This window comes from Nicotiana attenuata, unplaced genomic scaffold (genome assembly GCF_001879085.1).
Source record: "Nicotiana attenuata strain UT unplaced genomic scaffold, NIATTr2, whole genome shotgun sequence".
In the NCBI taxonomy this organism is placed as follows: Eukaryota; Viridiplantae; Streptophyta; class Magnoliopsida; order Solanales; family Solanaceae; genus Nicotiana; species Nicotiana attenuata.
In genome coordinates this window covers 187,325-210,833 of record NW_017671168.1, presented here as the reverse complement: position 1 = coordinate 210,833, position 23,509 = coordinate 187,325, and the positions used below count along the sequence as shown (strand labels likewise).

General features: G+C 38.0%; 2 protein-coding genes across 2 annotated transcripts; one reads left to right on the top strand and one right to left on the bottom strand.

The window, feature by feature from the left end:
* The first annotated feature begins 519 nt into the window (after nt 1–519).
* Nucleotides 520–8,210, top strand: LOC109206406 (protein WVD2-like 5). The gene is made up of 9 exons (XM_019369228.1): nt 520–951; nt 1,662–1,887; nt 1,963–2,253; nt 2,376–2,431; nt 2,527–2,664; nt 2,810–2,906; nt 3,013–3,084; nt 3,194–3,304; nt 7,300–8,210. The coding sequence occupies exons 2-9, from the start codon at nt 1,696–1,698 to the stop codon at nt 7,729–7,731; spliced, it is 1,389 nt and encodes a 462-aa protein (XP_019224773.1). The 5' UTR covers nt 520–951; nt 1,662–1,695; the 3' UTR covers nt 7,732–8,210.
* Nucleotides 8,211–9,802: 1,592 nt separating this feature from the next.
* On the bottom strand, nt 9,803–12,043 carry LOC109206405. The gene is made up of 3 exons (XM_019369227.1): nt 11,369–12,043; nt 11,099–11,271; nt 9,803–10,106 (listed from the first exon to the last, which is right to left on the bottom strand). Exons 1-3 carry the CDS (start codon nt 11,873–11,875, stop codon nt 9,926–9,928), a joined length of 861 nt encoding a protein of 286 aa, XP_019224772.1. The 5' UTR covers nt 11,876–12,043; the 3' UTR covers nt 9,803–9,925.
* Nucleotides 12,044–23,509: the final 11,466 nt, after the last annotated feature.

Sequence of the window (23,509 nt, the reverse complement as noted above, 5' to 3'; positions counted from 1 at the left end):
TGGTATCTTTGACACCGGGTGACTTGTCGAGGGTTGGTGAATAGAAACGGGTTCGAGGAAAATTTGGAAAACACTTTTGAGGAAAAACTAATTTTTGGCCAAGCTTTTAAAAAGTGATTCTATGTGTATTTTTCTCAAAAGTACTTTTCAAATAAGTGCCGAAGGAAGCTACTTTTTTCTGTTTCTCAAAAACTGCTTTTGCTTTTAGTCAAAAACGCTTTTTTTCCTTCAAAAAGCTTGACCAAATTTTGAAAAAAAAAGCATTTTTTAACAAAAAAAGACTTTGGCCAAGAAAAAAGCTTGGCCAAACACGCTATGAGTCTCACCTACTTTAGATGTGCTGCAATATATAGAGGAAAAAGGTAAATTCATCTTAACTTCCAGACGTAGATATTGCCAGGTCAGCAAGAATCACAATCAGATATCCACGTAGCATGATCAAGGGCCGGGTAAACCAACCGTATATTTCTCTCTCTAAACAGTAAGTATCATCTCCATACATACATACATAATTCTCTCTCTCCCTCTTATCGGACAGTGACCTGGAATATATTTGAATATGGCTGGCACATCAACTTTAAGAAATTGTAAAAACACCCCCCTAAACCTCTCCCAAAGCCGTAAAAACCTCCCCCACTGGAATTTTTGATTTTCAAAACAGAGAAGTAGAGAGATAGAGAGAGAGTGTGGCCCCTCTTCACAGTTCAGACCTTTTCACTTCCAATTCACAAAAACAAAGACCCCACCGCCCCCACAACCCCCCCCCCCCCCAAAAAAAAAAATCACCAATTACAACAACAGCATTTTCTGTAAATCACCATTTTAAGGTTACAAGATCTTAGTTTGTGTTTGTGGGAGTTGTTTCTCTTTCTGGGGTCAGTTTCATTTTCCAAGATTCTGTCAGATCTCTTGTGGATTCAATGGGCTTATAATCATTTTATGGTGATTTAAGTGAGTACATGTTATTCACTAGCATCTGCATTTGTCTTTCTAAGGTTTGCAATAAACTGTAGTGTTATATCTTATGGGCATTAGGGTTCTGAAGCTGAAAATGCTGTTTTGGGGTTTTAGATTTTCAGTAAGTTTGAATCTTGGAATGCAAAAAAGATCGGTTTTTTTGGTTCCTGGGTAGGAGATCTAGTAGAGCATATTCTAGTTTACCGATTTTGTCGTCTTGTGGTACTGTGATTTGAATTTTTTTTTTTTTTGAGTTCTTTGGTTTTGGACTTGTGTGTTTTCTCATTTTACTTCTGTTGCGTGATGCTTTGCTTTTTACCATTGATTTTGTTCACTTCAGTTGAAAATGCTTGGACTTGAGGAGGTTTAGTGAAGAGAAGTCTGAGTTCTTGATTTATGGACTGTGGTCTATAAGAAAACCAGAGTGGTTGTGTAATAGTAGAAGTTTAGTATGTTTAGTTGGTGGAAGAACTTTTTATATATTTGAAATCTTAACTTTCAAAGTTGAGGTTCTTGTTATTATTAAGGTTTGATTTTTCTGATCTTTTGTGTTTAAATTTGTATTCTGTTTGATGGTTGTTTTCTCATGTAGTGCGTGGCATAATTTAAATATCCAAGTGTTACCTACTACAATGAAGAAAAGAGACTCTATGTTTTTCTAATTATACTCATGGGACGTGTTGTGCTTGTGGTTTGGCTTGTAGAATTGTGGATTGCAAGTTTGCAACTTTGTAGAGCATGATGGAAATTGACAATAACATAGTTGTTTCCGAAAATGGGGCGAGCTTTGAAAATGGAGTTCACGAATTTCCAGAAGCTGTTGCTGGCAAACTAGATGGCATTCCCAATGGGAGTTCCAGCTCCTCTATTGCAGAGGTTGTGCATGAATCAACCACAACTATAGAAAGCAATCCCAGTGCAAGTTCTGAGGTAAAGGAGTTCATTGCTGGTTTATTAACTTCAATTGGGTCTTTCTGACACCAAGATAATGTAATTCTTTTCTAGGGACATGAAACCAAAGAGTCTGGAGAGTCGAAGAACTCCAAACAGCCAAAAGCTCTGGGAAAGGCAAAGAATGGTAAGCCGTCAAGCCCCAAAAATGCTGCATCTATTCAGGTCAAGAAAAGCAGAGATGCATCAGCTGGTTCTGTTGTTTCAAATGGTTCCATAGCCTCGCAGCCACGCACTAAACAGACTTCTTCCCTTGGCACAAAGAGTAAATCATTTAACGACAGGAAAACTGCTGATACCAATTCAAAACCTATTGTTGCCCGTGTAAATGTTAGTCATGCTAAGGTAAAGGTCCATATCACCGTGCTTGTTTTAGAAAAAAACAGCTCGGAGCACAGTAGTCTGTTTAGTTTGTCGTTTTATGTGCTTCTGTGTTATTGCTCATTTCTATTATGTCTTTCATCTAGCATCAATCTGGCCAACCTTATGCAACATCACCTTCTCCAAATGCTGACGGCCTAAAGTATGTCCTGTTTTTCTACTTGTTGTTTGATGATCATCTGTTGTGTTGAATATATCTTCCTTGGTGGCATGTGAACTATAATTTCGATGCTACAGGGAGAAAACAAAACCAAAACCCTTGAAGAAAGTTGCCCCAAATCAAGCTGATGGAAGTGAGAAAGTTGCCCCAAATCAAGCTGATGGAAGTGAGAAAGTTGCCCCAAATCAAGCTGATGGAAGTGAAGAATCACCTTCGTATCCTATATAGGCTGATCTTTCTTTACTTTTTCCTCTGCTTTCTGCTTGCCTCTTTGCTAGAGCGATTGTGGTTTTTCTTGGATGCATTTGTTTGAATTTTGAAAGGAAGAATATTTCCAGTTTACCCTTAATCACTTTACAGAAGTCCTGCTGCAGATGCCAAGCCTCGCAAAGTAGGTGCTCTTCCAACCTACAATATGAGTTTTAAGTGCGATGAAAGGGCTGAGAAAAGGAAAGAGGTTAGCTTTCTCCTTGCATCAGCAGAAAACTTGATATATTCGATTGTTTTCCACTGTAATCATTTCCTGGAAACTTGAGGGAATTTGTTTCTGTACATTTGGACAGTTTTACTCTAAACTTGAGGAAAAAATCCACGCGAAGGAAGTCGAGAAGAATAACTTGCAGGCCCTTTCTAAGGCATGGTGACTGTTGTGCTTCTATCGTTTTCATGATGTAGAAAATGGACGATGGTTCTAAGCATTGCCTTTTAAGACATTCATCTTTTCTCTTTGTATTTGTTAACCAGGAAAGTCAGGAAGCTGAGATCAAAATGTTAAGAAAAAGCTTAAAGTTTAAAGCAACCCCAATGCCAAGCTTTTATCAGGAACCTCCTCCTCCCAAAGTGGAGTTGAAGAAGGTAATGCTATGCTCTTTTCTTTTTTACGTCATGAAACTCATGAACAATTCATGTTCTATAAGGAAATACCTTTTGTCAAAGAAAAAGAAATACCCGATAGGATTTCAATTGTTCACATTCCTTTTCTTCTTGGTTTTATAATATACTAAATAGTTTTTTTTTTTTTTTTTTTTTTTTTTTTTTTTTGTAACAACAGCATGCTAAATAGATGCTTGTACTTTTGCTTGCTATAGGACTTCCTTTGTTAAGTTCTGTATCGTTGATGGATCTGGATTTCATGATCTGTCTGATAAAGTTATTACTAACTTTATTTGTGTGACCTTGGTTGACTTAATACGGAAAATAGATGAGTCATATTATATAACCTTACTTATATTGAAGAGTTAGGAGTCACATAATATGAAGCATTATTCAAGTCTGACATGACCATTGTTGCTAGGCTAGCACGCTGATGTTAGTTGGATGCTCTGTTGATAAATGGTACTTTAATTTGTGTTCGCTTGCACATAGAGTTGGTTATTCATACCTTTCATATTTATAACTTCGAAAACAGTACTGTTGGCGTTTCATAGCCATTTTGGTCCTTAGTCTTGCTAGTTGGATGTCTAAATAGTCGTGTGAAATGAAGTCAAACTGTGGTCTGATCTAATTATTCTCCAAAGTTGTAAATGCTAATGAAAGGGAACAAATTGAAAGAGTAAGAGGCTGTTTGGTAAAACTTATAACTGAAAGCTGAAATTTTCATCTTTGCACAGCTGGACAATTTACGTCACCTACTTCGATCTTTGTACAGTTGCCCAATTGTTTTATCAACTACTTCATTGCTTACTTATTAAAGATTGTCTATGACTTGTACTTTTGGAGCAAGTTTTGTTTCTTCTAGTTTATTGAGCTGGCTTCTTAAACAAGTATCCAATGTGCATAATTTCTAATATTTAACTTTTTCAGTTAAAAGTGCTGAATACAGTTATCAACCAACCATTAGTGCTAACACTGACCAGATAGCATGTCAACAAGTCATTTGTCTGAAATTGTTACTTCAGATATCTGCAATGTAGGGAGGGAAGGGGAATATGCTCGGCTGCCTTGATATTGACAATGAGCTTCAACAAGTGGGAATATGAACCTGCAACTCACTAAATTAACATGGCACTCTTTTAAAAAAATTGCCTCTGTTTAGACCATTAAAATAATGTCTGCAAACCATTTAATTAATTCATAATACTAGTAATCAGGAAAGAGATTAATGGCTGATGTATGATTCAGTTACATTATCATGTCTGAAAGAAAAGGAAATTGTTTTTCTTACAACTCTTATTTCTTGATGAAGAAAGTGTGACAAATCTAATTCCTAGAGATCGTCTTTTATTATTTAAGATGGTGGTGTCTGGGTTAGCTCGTTGGTGTCTCGACTATTCCATCACGTATCTGCTACCTCTCAACAACACAGGTACCGGGCAACTCTGCCCAACAGGGCATAGGTAGATGAGAAGAAATCACCTAGTGTTTTTGCCTCCACTAGGATTTTGAACCTGAGACCTCATGGTTCTCCTCCCACTTCATTGACCAGTAGGCCACACTCTTTGGTGCAGATATCTTCTTATTCCTTTTTGATCGATAATTCCTAGTGTTCTTTTCTGTATTCAGCCTAGCTGTTTTGGCAAGATACCATCTGCATGTGAGAGCTCAATCTCTTCATTGAGTTGTCCTTTTTCTTTTGAAATATGGTTTATTGAGATACTGAACTTTGAAGTGGTTGTGTTTGGTTTTGAGGTTGTTGGTCAAAAGAAAAAGCTAATTATGTGGCGTGCAATAAGGATCATGAGGTAGGTTGCTTTATTGGTTGGTTGTAGGTATTGTCAATAATGCAGAGACGGTGGGTACCTGTTTGCTTACTGATCAAAAAATAATTTGGAGGGATACTTATTCAAAACGTAAAAATTATTTATTTGATTCTCATAAATTGAAGTATCATGATTTCTATAGTTGCTTGAGTACACGTTTGTGACAGAGAGTTGATTCATGCTTCTCATTGGGATAATATAAATGGTAGCTCATGGAGGTCACATACTCACTTAGGCTACTATAGATTGTTTCTTGGATCTAAACTTTAATACCTGAAATACATCTACGCAGATTATCGTGAATTCACAATTTTTTTTGATTTTGCAAGAGTGGGTTGAATATATGATTATGTTTCTAATTTCTCTTTACATATATAAGTTTTTAAGTTTGCTATCCATCTGGGAAATGCTGTATAGTTTCTTAATGGCAACATTGGTGTCTCTTCGTATTTCTGAGTTTCACAGTACTATACACTACTAACCAGGTCTAACTTCTATCTATGTTTAATCTAAACCTTTATCACAATCAAGGTATGATCTCATCCGGTGATAATAATTTATATTTTAATACTATTTGGGATCTTCAATGGAACTCATGAACTATTAATGGTTAAGTTGGGTAGCATGGTAATGTTGGGAAATATTTGGTAGACTATAAGTGGCTCATTGTTTTTACTATCTTAATGTTAAGGTTGACTTGATAATAAATTTGACGTGCTGGCTCTGTCCTAGTTCTTTTTTTGTTCCATTTCTAGTAATATTGTAATGTACATAGCCAATGATCTGAACTTGTTTTGAATTAAAGTTCCAGTCACTTTTGTAATTCTCTGTTTGTTCAAGTATAGTGGGTGTGACTGAGATTTTGATGCATTCATGGTCCTTTTGTCCAATGGAAAAAGGTCAGCAAGTACTCAAACTTGAATGATAGAGAAACTTTACGTTAAAATGTTTGCTTACAGTATTAGTCAAGGCATATGATTCTAGTACCTATTGGAAAAAGAAAGTTATAAATGCGGCATAGTGATTTATGATAATGGAAGGGATGTCAAAAGAGGTAGACTTAATTATCTAGTCTCTCAAATTTAGGAAAAGAGATGGGTGGGTATGTCATTCTCTCTTAGCGTTGTCCCAAGACTTGATTGTCTTGAAAATGATCCTCTCCTAGCATGCCCTAACCATAAAAATCTATTAACTTCTTCCCACCCCCTGGCCGCAAACAATCAACTTTATCCAAGGTCAGTAGGATAGACATGGGTTGAGGTGTGAATTATCAAGTAGGCAAGCATCCCATCAATGAGTAGCTGCTTTTGTAGTTGGTATCGTGTGAAGATCTAGAGCATGCACAACTTTTGTAATCATATTTTGTAAGCAGCATACAGCGTATTTTCAGTTACTATATACCTTAAATGTTCTTTGTAAAATTTCTCCTCTAGTCGCTGTCCATCTGTAGATCAAGGGTTGCTCATTGTTACTTGATTAGAAGCTTGAAGAACTAACAAAACACCACAGTTTTAGGAATATTAGAAGTTTCAGAGCCAGTGATTTTGCTCAAAATCCCAAATAATGAGATAAATTATGCAAGACCATAGAAGTTATCCTTGCTACATGAACTATTCATATGCTGATGTACCCATGTTGAATGGTATGACATCAATGTGGGTACTTCTGCAGATGCTTCAAATACCCTAAAAATGTGCCAAAACTTGAACATAGCCGTACCAGTTACTTATCCGTAAACAGAAACAGCACCATAACAAGACTCTTTATCTGCAAATATATGAATACGTGGCTTGTGTAAATTGGTTAGGTTTGATCAGTTTAATACAGTGAATGCCTAATTCTAGTTGCTCTTGCTGTCAAATGTGCTTGTTGACAACACCTTGATATTGCCAGTCCTTTTCGGTTTGGGTTTAGCTGAACCTGAATATGCTGGTGGTCATTCTTGGGTACTGCATGGAAAATTAGCACTTAATGAGCTCACGTCAAACTCTTAGCTATTGCTATGTTAATTAGTTAAGAGGATCCTAAAGCTCTTCTAGGTAGCTTTGTTTATGTAGTTCTAAGTTATTTATGCTTCTATCTGTTCTACTTTTAACATAGATAAGACATAGATTTTCCAGTTATGCCTTTTATTTCTATTTTATGATATAGATACCCACGACAAGAGCTAAATCCCCCAAGCTTGGCCGGAAAAAGAGCTCCCCCACCAGAGAGGTGAACGATACTGCTATGCACACAAGTAGATTGAGCTTGGATGAAAATGCAACTCAAAATCCCGCCAAAGTACATGCTCCTGACATTGTGAAGAAGCCCACAAGGAAGTCTCTCCCGAAGCTACCATCTCAAAAAGTCAACTTATCAATTAATTCAAAAAAGCCCTCCTCCCTCAAAACTAGCATATCCAAGGAAACAAATGAAGCTGCAAACAACAACATGAATGAAGTTGCTTCTCAACTGAACAACGTACTTGAGCAAACAAATGAAATTGAAGCTACATCTGCTGTGGAAACAAGCCAGAGTAAGATTGTTGTTGAAGCTCAAGCTGAGACTAATGTGGTGCAGCAATCCATTGCAGTGGAGTAGTAAAAGCAATCACTGAAGCTGTAACACATATACATGAAGCACCTTTCAGTTCGTCTTTGCCTAAAATATTGAAAAGGTACGAATAAGACTTGGTTCGTTTGACAAAGGAAGGAATGGAAGATTTCATACCAAGCAATGATGTTTTGTTCATAGCGGCAAGGTTGGTTTGTCTTGTGTCCTTTTTTTCTTTCAAGATTTGCTGGTTTGATCATCTTAAAAACAGGTAGCTTGCAGCATTTTAAAGTTGGTCTTTGCACCTTTTCTTTGGGTTAATGATTAGTTAGATGGCTTCCTGTCACCCGATGTTGGGTAATCGAAAATTTTGGAGGATTGTCTTAAAGCCGTTCAAGTCTTGAACTAGTTGAAAATTTGGCGCTCATGGGGCTTGTACTGGCTGTTTGAACTGTTCTCTTTGAACATCATGGTTTTTGCTTGTTAATCGCTATGTATTTATAAATTTGCATATACTTTTTACGTGATTCTCTTTGCCATGCACTTTAATTTTTCAGTTCAATTAAGTGATTCACTTGTTAATCCAATTCTTTAATAAAGAACCTATTTGACTGTGCACGGAGTTTAATAAAAAGTCAGAAGATTTTTAAATTTTTGGTGTAAATTGAAGTACATATATTTTGTGTGGCTATAAATTATTGTATAAAGGTAAATTGTTTTCAAATATGGACAGGAGTCATTCTTTTTGATACGTACAAAAAAGGAAATAAGTTTACATAAATTGTAACGGAGGTAGTATTAAAATCAATCTTGTGATAGCCAAGGGCAAATTTGTAGCCATAAACATGTGGATCTACCAACCCTCTTGGTTTAAACCATTTTCAGATCTGTGGATATGTCTTGATTCAATGTTGGTTGGCAAATTTCAAAACTATGAGCTGTTCTCAAAGTAATAATATCTCAACCCAAGAAGTCATTTTCTTTAATTGTTTTTCAATACTTCGTAATCAAATGGCTTTATCACTTCATTAGTGGTAACCTTTTCAATGGGAACCACAATTGAGGTGTGTGCAAGTTAATCCTTTTTTTTAAAAAAAAAAAATTATTTTTAATAAATAGGGGAAGGATGAAATAGAAAGAAAAGTATAAGAGCAATTCACATGGGAGGTAAGGTATGAAAAAGACAAGGCCAAGTCAGGAATCCGAAACTGTGAACAACTCAAAAGACATAAACCAAGCATGCAAGACAAGAATAGTAAACAAACAAAAAATGAGAGAAGTGACAGTCAAAAAATAGGTCTTTGCTAGATATTTTTGACAAGTGAAGAAATAGTGAGAGGGAAAAATTATCATACCCTTTTTCATTTTAGTTGGAAAATATGTTTTTTTTTTGGTTGGAAAATGATATGGCAATTTTGTACATTATTCAAAACCTTTAACATTTAATAGTAACATTTTCATATTCTCTATCAATCATTCTTGATTCTAAGTAAGTTTCTACAAATAAGTAGTAAATTTTTTAACGAATCCACACACAATGTTACGATACCTTTATATCTAGTAAAAGAAACAAAATCAAGAAGATTATACACAGAATCAAATACTAAATGATAAAATTTTACAAAAAGCAAGAAATTTACAAAAGAGTAAGAAGATGAGTCACCAGAAATGTAAGTGAAATCAACGTTAGAGGAATCATTCTCTTATCCTTCAATTATTCCATCGGATACTTGCTACCTTCCGCCACTCGACTATTTCATCAGATATTTACTACCTCTCGCCATTATAAAGGAATAATTTTACCGGACACTTGGTACCTCCCACCACGCATAGATACCGAATAATTCTACCTCCAAGGCTTGCTTAGACAGATGAAACAAAATCACCTAGTTTATTTTCTCTCTGCTTAGATTTGAACCCTTGACTCACATTATTTTTACCTACTTCATTGACCGCTACGACACACGAGAACACCATTATATTCTCCCATCCGTTTGCTAAAAAGAAATACAGTCTACAACATAGTTATCCAAGGATCGAAGTAATAGGTAAGGTTTCATCTTGCCTAGAATAAGCTGCATGTTGATCCTAACCAGATTCAAACCAAAAGTATACTGAATTTAAACAACAAACTGGAAGGCTTCTATTCAACATTGCATCATTTACGTTGTTTATATGTACAAGAAAGTTACAATGTTAGAGACAACAAAGAGAATAACTATGAACTTAACACAGAAACAGATCAAGAAGCAGGGATTGGAGGTGAGGGGAAACTATTTAGTCCTTTAAATAAATTGACTGATGAATTATTCATGATAGTAGCCTTATTTAACATTTGCTCATCCTTTTCATCAACATCAACTTCTTCTTCACCATCATCCCCAGCATCCCAAAGAAACCGAGCATATGAAGCAAGAACATAACTGAAAAAGAATAAGTTTTTCAGCACTGATTAATATATCTTAAGGCAAAAATTTAATCTTTGCAAATATACAAAACAACAGACCAAGTGTAATCTCACAAGTGGAGTTTGGGGAGGGTAGTGTGTACGCAGACCTTACCCCTATCTTGTGAGGATAGAAAGGCTATTTTTGAAGACCAATCTTTGCAAACATGGCATATGGAATTCCAAATCAATTTTTACCCAAATTAACAGGCCCTTGTGGTCCGGCCCTGTGCGCTAAGTTCCCACTATGCGCGGGGTCCGGAAAAGGACCAGACCACAAGGGTCTATTGTACGCAGCCTTACCCTACATTTATACAAGAGGCTGTTTTCATGGCTTGAACCTGTTATCTCCTTGCAGAAGTAAAATTTCTTTCATCTTTTAACACTTTTTAATCAACCAAAAAGGGATCAAATACTTGAATAAAGGGGTGGAGACCATTTCACTGACTCACTTAAGGAACTCTAACAAAAAGAGATTTCCTTTTGTATCTAAAAGCTACTCTACACAACAACAACAAAAACTCGGTATAATCCTACGAGTGGGGTTTGGAGAGGGTAGTGTGTACGCATACCTTACCCCTACTCTGCGAAGGTAGAGAGTCTGTTTCCAAGAGACCCTCGGCACAAGGAAAGATGCAGAAAGAAGCAGTAGCAACAGACCATTACATCATCAAAATAACAAGACAAACCAAAGCGAAAGAAACAACATGTAATAATAGAAACTCACGAAAAATAAAAAAGCACGAGCAAATCCTAATATTACTAGTATGGACAAGCAAAATAATCTAAAAGCTATAATGAATGCATAATTTCATTTCAAGAAAAGTGGAAATCTTCCATATAGATAATAATCATCTTCCATATAGATAATAATCATCTTCCAAGAATTAACAACAACAAAGTTATTCAGCAATATCTAAATGATATTAACAACTATATTTGACTTTAAAACATGGATTAAAAGATTACCAATCATCAGGAGAAGCTTTCACAGCTTGATTATAGTAGCATTCAGCCCTATCAGCATCTTTATGAGCATACCATACTAAATCCCCATATAGTGAAAATATATCCCCTTCATTTGCATTTGCCAATATTGCTCTTCCACAATACTCTTCTGCTTTTATTACATCTCCTTTAACCTTTACACACAATATAATTCAAAATTATATACTCTAATTTCATATGCATCAATAAAAAGAAAGTTTTTTTTTCCATCTAAAAGGAATGTATTGTTACCTCTTTCAAGAACTTGGCATAGTTTCCTAGAAAAAGAGGATTATTAGGATCACCCTTAATCAACTCCTGATAATACTCCTCAATACTACCATGATCAGAGTCTAGGCACTCATCACTTCCATCTCCACCACCGCCGCCGCCAGAAATCCGGCCACCATCACCGCCACTGCCACCATCATTTTCTAAAACAGCAAATTCTTGATCCAACTCTTCCATTTTAGACACCAATGACATATTACTAATACCAAAACTCAAACTGGAAACATTTTCTTGATTTTCTGAGCAGTTTGAAGCAAACTGAGGATACCCTTTTGAAAAAGGTTTAGTCTTGGCCTTGTATAATTCATTAAAATTGTGGTCTGATGCAGTTTTTGAGATGTTCTTGGTGATAGGATCATGATTTGAGGAGATAGAGATTGAAGCACTTATGGTTCTGATAATTTGTTCTGGAGATGGATCTATAATCCATGATTTCAAGATTGGTGCAGAGGCACTTCTCAGAAGCATTTTTTTTTTTTTCTCTTTTGTATTTTCCTAAATACAGGACTTTTGAGAGTACAGGTTTGGAGAAAGAACCAATTTGTTTGTATAACACCAAGAAAGGAGACAAAATAAAACCATACTGTATAAGCGTGGCTGCGTGGGATTGAAAAAGAAAATACTAGTGGGAGCAGAAAGAAAGTATGGGAGTACGTGGGGTGAGATTAAAACAAGAAAAACTATTGAGGGTTTTTGAGTAATTATATTTTTGGGTAATGGATTTCTCATTTTGTATTTTCCCCAGGTGTTAAAAAGCATGGAAAAATAATAAATGATGGTTAGGAATTTAAGAGATGTGGTTGTGCATTTTTTTAGTTAGCGTTTGGATATAGATATATTTGGTTAGAAATTTGAAAAATGAGTTTTTGAAGATGGTCCGAAAATGATTTTCGAAAGTTGAAATTGTGTTTGGAAATGCATTTTACTTGAATTTTTTTTAAAGTTTTGCGAGTAGAAAAGTCCAAAAAACTTCAAAAATTACTCTAGAGCCGTTTTTTGAATTTGAAGATTTTATTTTCAAAATGTACCAACAAATGATTAAAACTTAAAAAGAAACATATATTTGAAAACAAAATTTTAAAAAACAACTCCCAAATTTTCTGGCCAAACAGAAGCTAATAGTATTTGCAAACTTGGGAAAATCCAAGAGTTTTGTCTATAAAAGGGCATTATGTTAAGTTACTAGTTTCTCTAATTAAATAATTCACTGTACGTTTCTTCAATATACTTTTCTCTAAAATTTTCTCCTTAATTAAGTGAAATAAATGATGCAATGTTGAATAGAAAATCTGCCTCTCACATGTTATTCTTATGCATGATGTTACTGAAGTCTGCGCATCTTACCTTTTAACATTTCAGTTTGTTGTTTAAATTCGATGTATTCATTTGAATCTGGTGAATTTTAACATGGTTGCTTATTCTAGGTAACATGAAACTTATTACTTCCATCCTTGAATAACTATGTGGTAGAGAGTGGTTTATCTTTTCCGTTCAAGTAAATGGGAGAATATTTACGGTGCCCATGTAGAGTGTTCTGAAACAATTGTAATCCTTTTATTTTTAATTGGAGGTCTCGAGTTAAATCATTAAGCGAAGAATCTTTCGGTGGGAAGTGATGCACCTCCCTTAGTGGACCTAGACGCAAATTTGAGTTAATCAACTAGTGAACTTCACCGAAAAAATAGAAGGTTAAACATACAAAATAAGAAAAAAAAGTAGTAGTGGTGTATGGTTTGTACATTTGTTTATGAAGTTGTGCATTTGTGTCAATTTCGGGCTAAAGGCACCTAAAGGTCAGTGTTGGTGTATGGGGTAAAATCAGTTCATAATAAATATTCGTATGATAGCATGACACGTGGAACCAGAGGCAGATGGAAGATGAAGCGAGTAGAAACCAAGTCCGAGGACAACAACTTCAGTTAGCACCGGGAAGATCCCGAAGGGAACACAGTCAACAGAAGCAAATGATTGTTTGTCACCAAATGATATTTAATGAAGAATATTACCCAGTATTAAATCAGTGACACCCGTAACGACGAGGACGTAGCAACAGTGGTCCATGGCGGGCGATATCCTCAATATGTACGTGAGGCGACTCCTGATGATGCTGAGGACGAGCACGTTGCGGAGACAATGAGTATCTTGAGAGAACAACAAAAGGCCATCATGTTCCATCTCTCAAGGCAAGACCAGGCCATGATAGAACTAAGGCAAGCGTTGTCAGATGCTTCAACCAACGCGAATGGAAGGGGCCTGTTCCTCACGGTGCTCCCGTAAATCAAACAGCGCAAAGGGTTGATAACAACACCCCGAGGGGTGAGGCCGGCTTCGACGGAGCTGAGGGGATCGACAGCGGATCCAGTAACGACAACAGCAATGATCCCTTCAAAATCGAGCTTATGCGGTTCATGAGGGAAATGAAAGAGCGGATGGACCATAGCACAAAATAATTCCACGCTCGAATGGACCAAATCTCGGGCCCACCACCAATGCTGAAGAGCCTGGACTCGAAGAAGTACACCCAGTTGCCGTTCAAATTGAGCGCAACACCAAAGTTGATTCCGAAGTGGTTCAAAATGCCAGACATACTAAAGTATGATGGGACTTCGGACCCTTAGGAGCACATCACCACCTATACACCGGCGGTGAAAGAAAACGACTTAGATCAACATGAGATTGAGTCGGTCCTGCTGAAGAAGTTCGAAGAAACCCTCACGAAGGGGTCTTTAACATGGTATTCACTCTTACCCGAACACTCAATAGATTCCTTTGAGATTCTCGTAGATTCTTTCATCAAGGCCCATGCTGGGGAAAAGAAGGTCTAGGCCCGGAAGGCGGATATATTCAGAATTTCGTAAGGAGATTCTGAGTTACCGCGTGAGTTCGTCATCAGATTTCAAAAAGAAAGGATGTTGTTACCGGCCGTGCCAGATGAATGGACAGCTGAGGCATTTACTAAAAGGTTGAACCCGAAGAGCTCCGATGCCTCCCAAAAATTGAAAGAAAGCCTGCTCGAGTTCTAGGCAATTACATGGGCGGATGTCCATAACCATTATGAATCGAATATAAGGATAGAAGATGATCGGCTCGGGTTTCTGACATCAACTAAGGGTCAGGATCGAGAAAAGAACAGGGATAAATCAAAGGATGATTTTGATACAGATCGACGATCTTCTAAGGGCCGATTTTTGCCCTATGAAAGGGCCGAAGGACGCAACGGCAGAGGGTTCTGGTTAGTGGATAGCTTCGCTCCGGATAGTACAACTGACCGCCGCCAGAATAACAGGTCATTGCAAGACAAAGAGGTATCGAGTTCCCGAGATTCCACTTATCCTAGGTTGTCGAAGTATGATTTCAATGTTAGCATAGTGAAGCTAGTATCGGCAATGAGGAACATCAAGGAAGCACGGTTCTTGAGACCAATGAGATCCGATCCCAGCTAGAGGGATCCCAATTTATGGTGCGAATACCATGGGACTAATGGCCACCGAATCGGGGACTGCCGATATCTGCGCGAGTAGGTGGCAACATTGTTAAAGAACGACCATCTCAGGGAATTTTTAAGCGATCGGGCTAATAACAATTACTGCAACCGAGACAACGCAGAGCCCTCAAAGATAGGAGAAGACCCTCCTCGACTAACTATCAACATGATTTTTTGTGGGGGGTGGGGGGGACGGGGACGAGATCAATGGTTAACCTTCTCGGTAGCAAAAAAGACAAAGGTATCGGTGACTCATAGCAAGAGACTCTAGGAAGTCACCGAGGACGACATTACCTTCACAGAAGAAGACGCCGATGGACTTGAACTGCCGTACAACGGTGTCCTGGTAATTTCTCTTAATGTTTTACATTTCAAGATTAAACATGTTTTGGTTGCCCAGGAAGTTCAACCAACATCATTCAATGGAGAGTGATGGAACAAGCTAGGCTAATCGGAAGTATGATTCTGGCAACAAACTCCTTGTCGAGTTCAACTTAGCAAGTGTGACAACCCGAGAGGAGTTCTTGCTGCCTACGAATGCCGAAGAGGTCATGAAGACTACCTTATTCGAAGTAGTACATGGAGACATGAGCTACAACATAATTCTTGGAAGATCGTGGCTACATGAGATGAAGGCCGTGCCATTGATGTATCACCAACTTTTGAAATTCCAAACTCCAGAGGAAATCGAACAAATAAGAGGAGATCAACCAGTAACAATGGAGATGAACACGATCTCGATTTTTAGTAGTAAAGGGAAGGAACACAACGCATATCAATTGCAAGAATCAATGCCTGCTCCCCAACCTAACGAAGATGACAAAGGGGTGGAGTCGTCGGAATCCTACCAGGTACTAAGATATTTTAAGTTACTAGAAGAAACAGACGCTGCCAAGTCCACAACAGAAGAACTCGAACAAGTGGCTTTTTTCAAAAAATTCCTAGAGAGAAAATTCTACTTGGGGACAGGAATCAACCCCGAGCTCAGGTCAGGATTTATCGAATTTCTTAAAACTAACGTTGATTGTTTTGCATGGTCGCACGCGGATATGACAGGTATCCCGCTAGAGGTGGCCGTGCAAAAGCTAAGCCTGGACCCAAGTATCCTGCCGGTAAGGCAGAAGAAGCGACCGATTGCCGAGGTCAGAAACAAGTTTATCAAACAAGAGGTGACCATTTGAAACACCTCCAGGAAACTTCCAATATCCTAAGAAAGCACAACATGAAGCTCAACTTCGGAAGTGTGCGTTCGGAGTTAGCTTTGGTAAATTTTGGGTTTTCTGGTGTCACAAAGGTGGATTGAAGTCAATCCCGATAAGATTAAATCCATCGAGGACATTCCAGACCAACTAACAAACGGGAAAGAAGTCCAAAGGCTAATCGGAAGATTGGTCGCTCTATGTAGGTTCATTTCTCGATCTTCAAAAAAATGTCATCACTTCTTCTCACTTCTGAAGTCGAAGAACAACTTCGAATGGACTCCAGCATGCCAACAGGCTCTAAAAGACCTGAAACAGTATCTATTGAGCCCCCCGTTACTATCAAAACCAGAGGAAGGCGAATAATTGCTAATATACTTGACGGTCTCGGAGGTAGCGATATTTGTCGTTCTGGTCCCGGAGGACGAAGGTACGCAATCTCCTATCTATTATGTTAGCAATATTTTGACGGGAGCAGAAACTCGTTATCCGCACTTCGAAAAATTGGCCTTAACTCTCATAGTCGCCGCTCGAAAGCTTAGGCCTTATTTTTAATGCCACGGATAGCCGTGGTGACAACTTTTCCCCTGCGGAATGTCCTTCACAATTCTGAGTTGTCAGGTCATTGGCCAAATGGGCAGTTGAAATTGGTGAATTCGATATTGAATATAAGCCCATGATTGCAATCAAATCATAAGCTTTGGCCTACTTCGTGGCCGATTTCAGTCCCGAGCTACTGCTTTTTGCCACAAAAGAAGCGGTGATGGTCTCAGAAACGAAATTAGGAGTTTGGACCTTGTTCACAAACGAAGCTTCCAATGTGAAAAGGGTCCGTGCTTGGGGTGGTCTTAATCACGCCCTCGGTAGAAATTCTAAGTCAGGCCATAAAAACTGTTCCCTTGTCTAACAATGAAGTCGAGTATGAGGCTTTGATTGCAGGACTTGAATTGTCCCCGGAGCTAGACTCCATGGTCATTGAAATCAAATATGATTCCTAACTAGTAGTAAATCAAGTATATGGAATCTTCGAGACCAAGGAGGAGCGCATGCAACAATAGATTAAAGTATTGGAGTACGTGGGGTGAGATTAAAATAAGAAAAACTTATTGAGGGTTTTAGAGTAATTATATTTCGGGGGAAATGGATTTCTCATTTTGTATTTTCCTCAGGTGTTAAAAAGCATGGGAAATAATATATGATGATTAGGAATTGGCAGGAATTTAAGAGGAGTGGTTGTGCATTTTTTAATTTATTCAAAGTTATTTTTATTTAGCATTTAGATATAGATTTGGTTGAAACTTGAAAAAATGAGTTTTTGAAGATGGTCTGAAAATAATTTTTGAAAGTTGAAATTGTGTTTGGACATATTTTACTTGAATTTAAATTTTTTTTTGAAGTTTTTTGAGTAGAAAACTTCAATAACTACTCTAGAGATATTTTTGGAATTTGAAGATTTTGTTTTCAGAATCTGCTAAAAAATGGTTGAAAACTATAAACAAACAGATAATCAAAAACAAAATTTGAAAAATAACTCCCAAGTCACAAGCTCTACTGAGTTTACTAGAAAATTCCTAAGTACAATTGTTCCAAAACAGAAATAAATAGTACAAGTAAAATTTCAGAACGTGACTCCGAGGCCTGTGAACGCATCAGCAGGTTTACCTTGAGTCTCTACAGCAATGCTCGATCAACTAGCTAATGATCAACAAACATCCGAAGTACCCGGATCTGCACAAAAATGTGTAGAAACCGTAGCATGAGTACACCACAGCAGTACCTAGTAAGTATCAAGACTAACCTCGGTGAAGTAGTGACGAGAGACGGTCAGACACCTACTAGACCTGTACAACTATGAATGTGAATCTAACAGGAAAACAATGTCAATATAAAGCTAAGCATGGTAAAGTTAACAAAAAAAACAATACTCGCAATAAAGCCCTAGAAACAACGATTAGCAACAGGGGACAAACAAGTAATAATGCCATAGAGTAAGCTGAACACTGTTTAGGTCCGGTGAAAACACGTAGAGGGAACAAGTAATAATTCAATAAGAGCAACCACTTCCACACAAGATTTGTTCAAAGATTTCCCCAAGGTACTTCACCTCTTAGTCACACTTCATGGGTCCCGATTCGCGAACCCTAATCACTTGGCATCTCGTACCCACGTTACAACTCATAACGCACGAACGACTCACGTGCCAAGGGAGTGAAAATATCAAATATCCGCACGGATAACTCACGTGTCAACAATAATAATGACTCATGACCACACAGACAACTCACGTGCCAATAGAATAACTCTCACATCGAAGGCAAGTAAACGGGAGTACATGTAAATGGTCAATAACATCAGGACATCTTCTTAAACCGATATGGGTGATTAATTACGTGTATGCTTGTGTAAGTGTTCTATCACAATTCAAGTCAACAAGTAAGAGTAGAGATAATGAATGATACATAAAAAATGATCAACAAAAAATGTACAAGATATAACTCACACAAGGTAGGCACACCATTACACAAATATCAACAATAACAATACCCCCCCCAGGCCATCACAAGTCATCACAAATCATTCCCCGACATAGCCCACCTTGTCTCGCTACATGCGCAATAATAAAGTAAATACCCGCCTTGTCTTGCCGCACGCGCATAATAATATTTCCACCTTGTCTTGCCACATGCCCAAACCCACATATATAGCCCGCCTTGTCACGCTGCTTGTGAAAATATCAATAATAACAATAACACGGACAACTCACGTGCGAACACCCCGACAATCCTCTCAAGAATACCACGCGTGCCAAAACATAACAACACAATAAAATGACTTTCACAATATGTGCCCATATGCCACAATATTTTCTTAAAACAGTTTCAATACCACAACCACGCATAGCCCTCGGCTCAACAACATTGAGTACAACAACAACAACAGCAATAACACGAGAGTATGGCAAGTAAGTCAACACAGAAACTTCAAATCACAAAGAAACGGAAGAGAGCTCACAATAAATGAGAGAGAATAATGGTTTCAACAAGAATAGCTTAACAAGGGGAGAGACAGTGTGCAACAATGATTCCACATAAGTACAACTCGACGATAAGAGAGATAGCATGGATCAATGATTCCAAATAAGGATAAGTCAACAATGAAAGGGATAACAAAACTTCAATTAAGGTTGAGCAATTACGGAAGAGATAATAATAACTTCAATTAAGGTTAAGCAATTACGAAAAAGATAATAATAACTTCAATTAAGGATAAGAAATTACGGAAAAGATAGCATGTCAATAAAAGAGACAGCAACCTTAATTAAGGCACATAAGAGTTTATTGGCAACAAGGGTAGAACATGAATTAATCAAATCCAAATAAGACATGTAAGGGTGAATTTAGTAAATGGAGGATTTAACATGACAAGAAAGCTTCATTTTTAATTGAGCATAAGAACCTAAGAGTCTACAACGGTCAAATTTCCACAAATAAGCCCGAGTACGTCCTCGTCACCTCACATACACGGCCTTCACATGACACAATTAGCACAAATGACTCAAATCCTAAGGGGTAGTTCCCCCACACAAGGTTAGGCAAGATACTTATCTCAAAGAAGCTAGACCAATACTCTAAAATGACCTTCTTGTGTGAAACAACCTCCGGTCGACTCAAATCTAGCCAAAATAACTTCATATCATAAATAAAATTCATAGGAAACAATCTCAGATAATAAAGCTTTGATCTTTGATTAAAACTAAAAAGTCAACCCCAGGCCCGCACATCGAAACCCGATAGAAATTTACAAAACCCGAACATCTATTCCGATACGAGTCCAACTATACTAAAATCATCAATTTCCGATATCGAATCGCCATTCAAATCCTCATTTACATTTTGAAAGATTTTTTTTTACAAAATTTCCCATTTTTTCCCATTCAATTCACTAATTTAATGATATAAATAAGTATGAAATCATGAAATGTAGTCAATTTCCGATATAGAACACTTACCCCAATCGAACACGTGAATAACCCCTCAAAAATCGCTCAAATCCAAGGTCTACAACTCAAAATATGGTAAAAATGGCAAACTCTCGAATATAACCTTTCTGCCCAGCATTTTTCGCATTTGCGGGACAAAATGCCGCACCTGCGGCATCACATTTGCGAGACAAAACGTCGTATCTGCGACTATCACTCAAAGGACCAAAGACCGCACCTGGGAAGCATCTTCCGAACCTGCGACTCCGCAGAAGTGCCTGCCCCTACCGTAAAAGCGGACGTCCAGTTCGCAGTCAGACTCGCAGAAGTGATCGAGTCCCCGCAAGAGTGCTTGCGCATCTGTGCATCTCCCTTCGCAGAAGTGGAACTCGCCACAGCACCTTCCCTTCGCAGAAGCAAAGCATCTATCGCATAAGCACGTCCGCACCTGCGGCCAATTTTGCACTGGTGCGAAGAACCAACACAAGAACTGCCAACATTCCCAAAAATGATCCGAACCACGTCCGAAACTCACCTGAGCCCCTTGGGACCCCGTCTGAATTTACCAATAAGTCCTATAACATGACTCGGACCTACTCGAGGACTCAAATCACATCAAACAACATCAAAACTATGAATCTCAGCTCAAATCGAACTTAAAGGACTTATGAATTTTCAAATTCTATAACTTGTGCCGAAACATATCAAATCAGTCCTGAATAATCTCAAATTTTGCATGCAAGTCCCAAGTGACATAACGGAGCTAATCCAACTCTTGGAATTGCAATACGAGCCCAATATCAACCAACTCAATTCCCGGTCAAACCTCTTAACCTTCCAAAACTTCAACTTTCCAATTTTCGCCAAAATGCTTCAATTTATCCTACGGACCTCCAAATCCATATCCGGACGCACGCCTAAGTCCAAAATCACTATAAGAAGCTATTGGAATTATCAAACACCATTTTAGAGTCGTCTACACAAAAATCAAACTCCGGTCAACTCTTACTGCTTAAGCTTCTAAAACAAGAATCCTTCTTCCAAATTGATCCCAATTCATCCGAAAACTGAACTCGACCACACACGCAAGTCATAACACATAATACGAAGCTGCTCAAGACCTTAAGCAGCCGAACGGGATACTAATTCTCAAAACAACAGGTCGGGTCATTATATTCTTCCTCTCTTAAACAAATGTCGTCCTCGAACATGCCAAGAATCATTCCGAAAACATCAATCACTGAGTGAACTTACCATACATACACCCGCAGATGATCCTACGTCACCCCAATCGACATAAGCCCGACAACACCATCTCAATTGAAGATTATTCCTCCCATCCACACTGATAAACCTTAGAATCTAATTTCTCACCATCCGATCATTTTTAAAAGACCCGATCCCCACATCAACACACGATATCAGCCTCAACCCACTGTAACAACTCGTGCCTACACCCACCAGGTACAACCACTCGATGTAACATATCACACATATGCCCATAACAACATTTCTGGTCATAATAGCTGCCCATAATCAAATCCAACACCGGCAATTAACCCTATATTGGCTAGAGCCCTGTTCCAAACCTCCACGACACTGACAACGATGCAAGAAACATAAAGATACCATGACTATTCACTCAAATCAATAGCCGACGCCTTCTGGGCATACACCTCACAAGCTAAAACTTAATAAGCACAACACAAAAATGATTGAGTATGCAAAGCGAAACACATGCGAGAACTATCAAACAAGCCCGACAGGCACAACTCCTTATCAGTGCCATACTACGAATCAATTTCACAAGGGAGAATCAAAACACCTGAACTAATTACAAGGATCTTATCCTGATATAACTTCCACCGCGGCACATAGCCCGGTCCAAACATGTCAAACCACATGAAAATGCGAGGATCCCATCCTCGACTCCGAATCACAAGTAGTATACACATCATACCAATCGAAATCTTCCAACCAATTCAATTTTTCTAAATAGAATCACAACACATATTGAACCCCCATACCGATAGAGCATCTAAATCACAAAATCGTAATCAAACCATCAAAAATCACACCAAAACCTACTGTAATGAGTAACACAAATTCACTTCTAATTTCATAGCTCTCAATAATAAACCAAAAAAAAGCGATAGACACGGGCTACCACTATAGAATCTCCCAACAGGGGTAAACACATAAGTAGAGTACAAAATCATGGAACTCACCCCTATATGAAGCAAGGTAAAAGGACTCAACCCGATAAGCAGAAACAAATAAAAATAAAAATGATACTCCTCTATAACAATCGAAACCAGAAACCATACATGTACAACATCATCTGGTGCAGCGGCCTCAGCCTTACCGTAGAAAGCATATCAATGGGCCGGGCCTCCCCCTCTTGGGCTCCCTCTACTTGCTTGACATGCACCCCAAACTGGCGGAGTAGGGATATCAACAACTGGAGTAGAACTCATAGCTTGAATACCCCACTGTCACACATTTGTCTGGAGTCTGAGATAATCTGTCACTATGTGGCTGGCATCTCCACACTCAAAGCAACCTCTTCGCCGGCGTGGCTGTGGAAGCTGTCTGGTGCGGGTTGATCCACATCTAATCCGCACTCAACAATGAGTGAAAACGGTCATTGGAAGAATAGTACCCAACAAGAGTTGAGGTCGATTTTCACAGGGAGTTACAATGGGCATTAGGAGTATACACTTGACGAGAGTGAATGTATTAACTAAATTTGCACTTTCACAAATAATTTTTATTTCTATTTCTACTTTTACTCTAATAATTATACTATATGAAAAGAAACTAGAAACGAATGTATATTTTTGGTGTTTTTACAAATAGTTAAAAGTTCTAGGGATGTGACCATGACCTAGGTGTTCTCCTAATCGGTTAAGTACGTTAATACTTATTTTTTTAATTGGGGTGTATTATAGCTCTCAACTTTCAATACCTCTCGGCCAAAGAGTGATTTTGCCCAATTCGACTTTCTCAAGTTCAAAATGGGTATCAAACAAAATAGTTGATATGAGCTCATGTCGGGTTCTCACTATCTCTAGTTTGAACCCTTTAATTAGGCTAATCAACTCTCAATTAACCCAATTCCTTGTTAGCCAAGTTAACTTAGACTATGTCCCTCTTTCTCAAGTAGAGACTAAGTCAAAAAGGCATAAATCAATGTTTGTAACCATTAATTCGAGAATTGAAGAATAAGCTAAGCTAAATAATCAATACCCAATAATAAACAAGCATTAAATTGAGTACCCATAAGGTTTACACACTAGGGTTGGGCCACAACCCTAGTAAAAATCAAGCTACTCATAATGGGAATTGAAGAAAATAAAGAAGAAATACTAATTAAACTCATGATCGAATAATAAAATGGTGAAAGATAATGTTTAAACACTAAAATGGTTACAAACTTC

Bases quoted from the DNA above. Each gene is read 5' to 3' on its own strand.
- LOC109206406 (XM_019369228.1), top strand. From the start codon at position 1,696: ATGATGGAAATTGACAATAACATAGTTGTTTCCGAAAATGGGGCGAGC. The intron at 2,432-2,526 runs GTATGTCCTGTT...TCGATGCTACAG, and splicing joins CCAAATGCTGACGGCCTAAA to GGAGAAAACAAAACCAAAAC. The intron at 3,305-7,299 runs GTAATGCTATGC...TTTATGATATAG, and splicing joins CCAAAGTGGAGTTGAAGAAG to ATACCCACGACAAGAGCTAA.
- LOC109206405 (XM_019369227.1), bottom strand. From the start codon at position 11,875: ATGCTTCTGAGAAGTGCCTCTGCACCAATCTTGAAATCATGGATTATA. The intron at 11,272-11,368 runs GTAACAATACAT...TTGTGTGTAAAG, and splicing joins ATGCCAAGTTCTTGAAAGAG to GTTAAAGGAGATGTAATAAA. The intron at 10,107-11,098 runs GTAATCTTTTAA...ATTCTTTTTCAG, and splicing joins AAAGCTTCTCCTGATGATTG to TTATGTTCTTGCTTCATATG.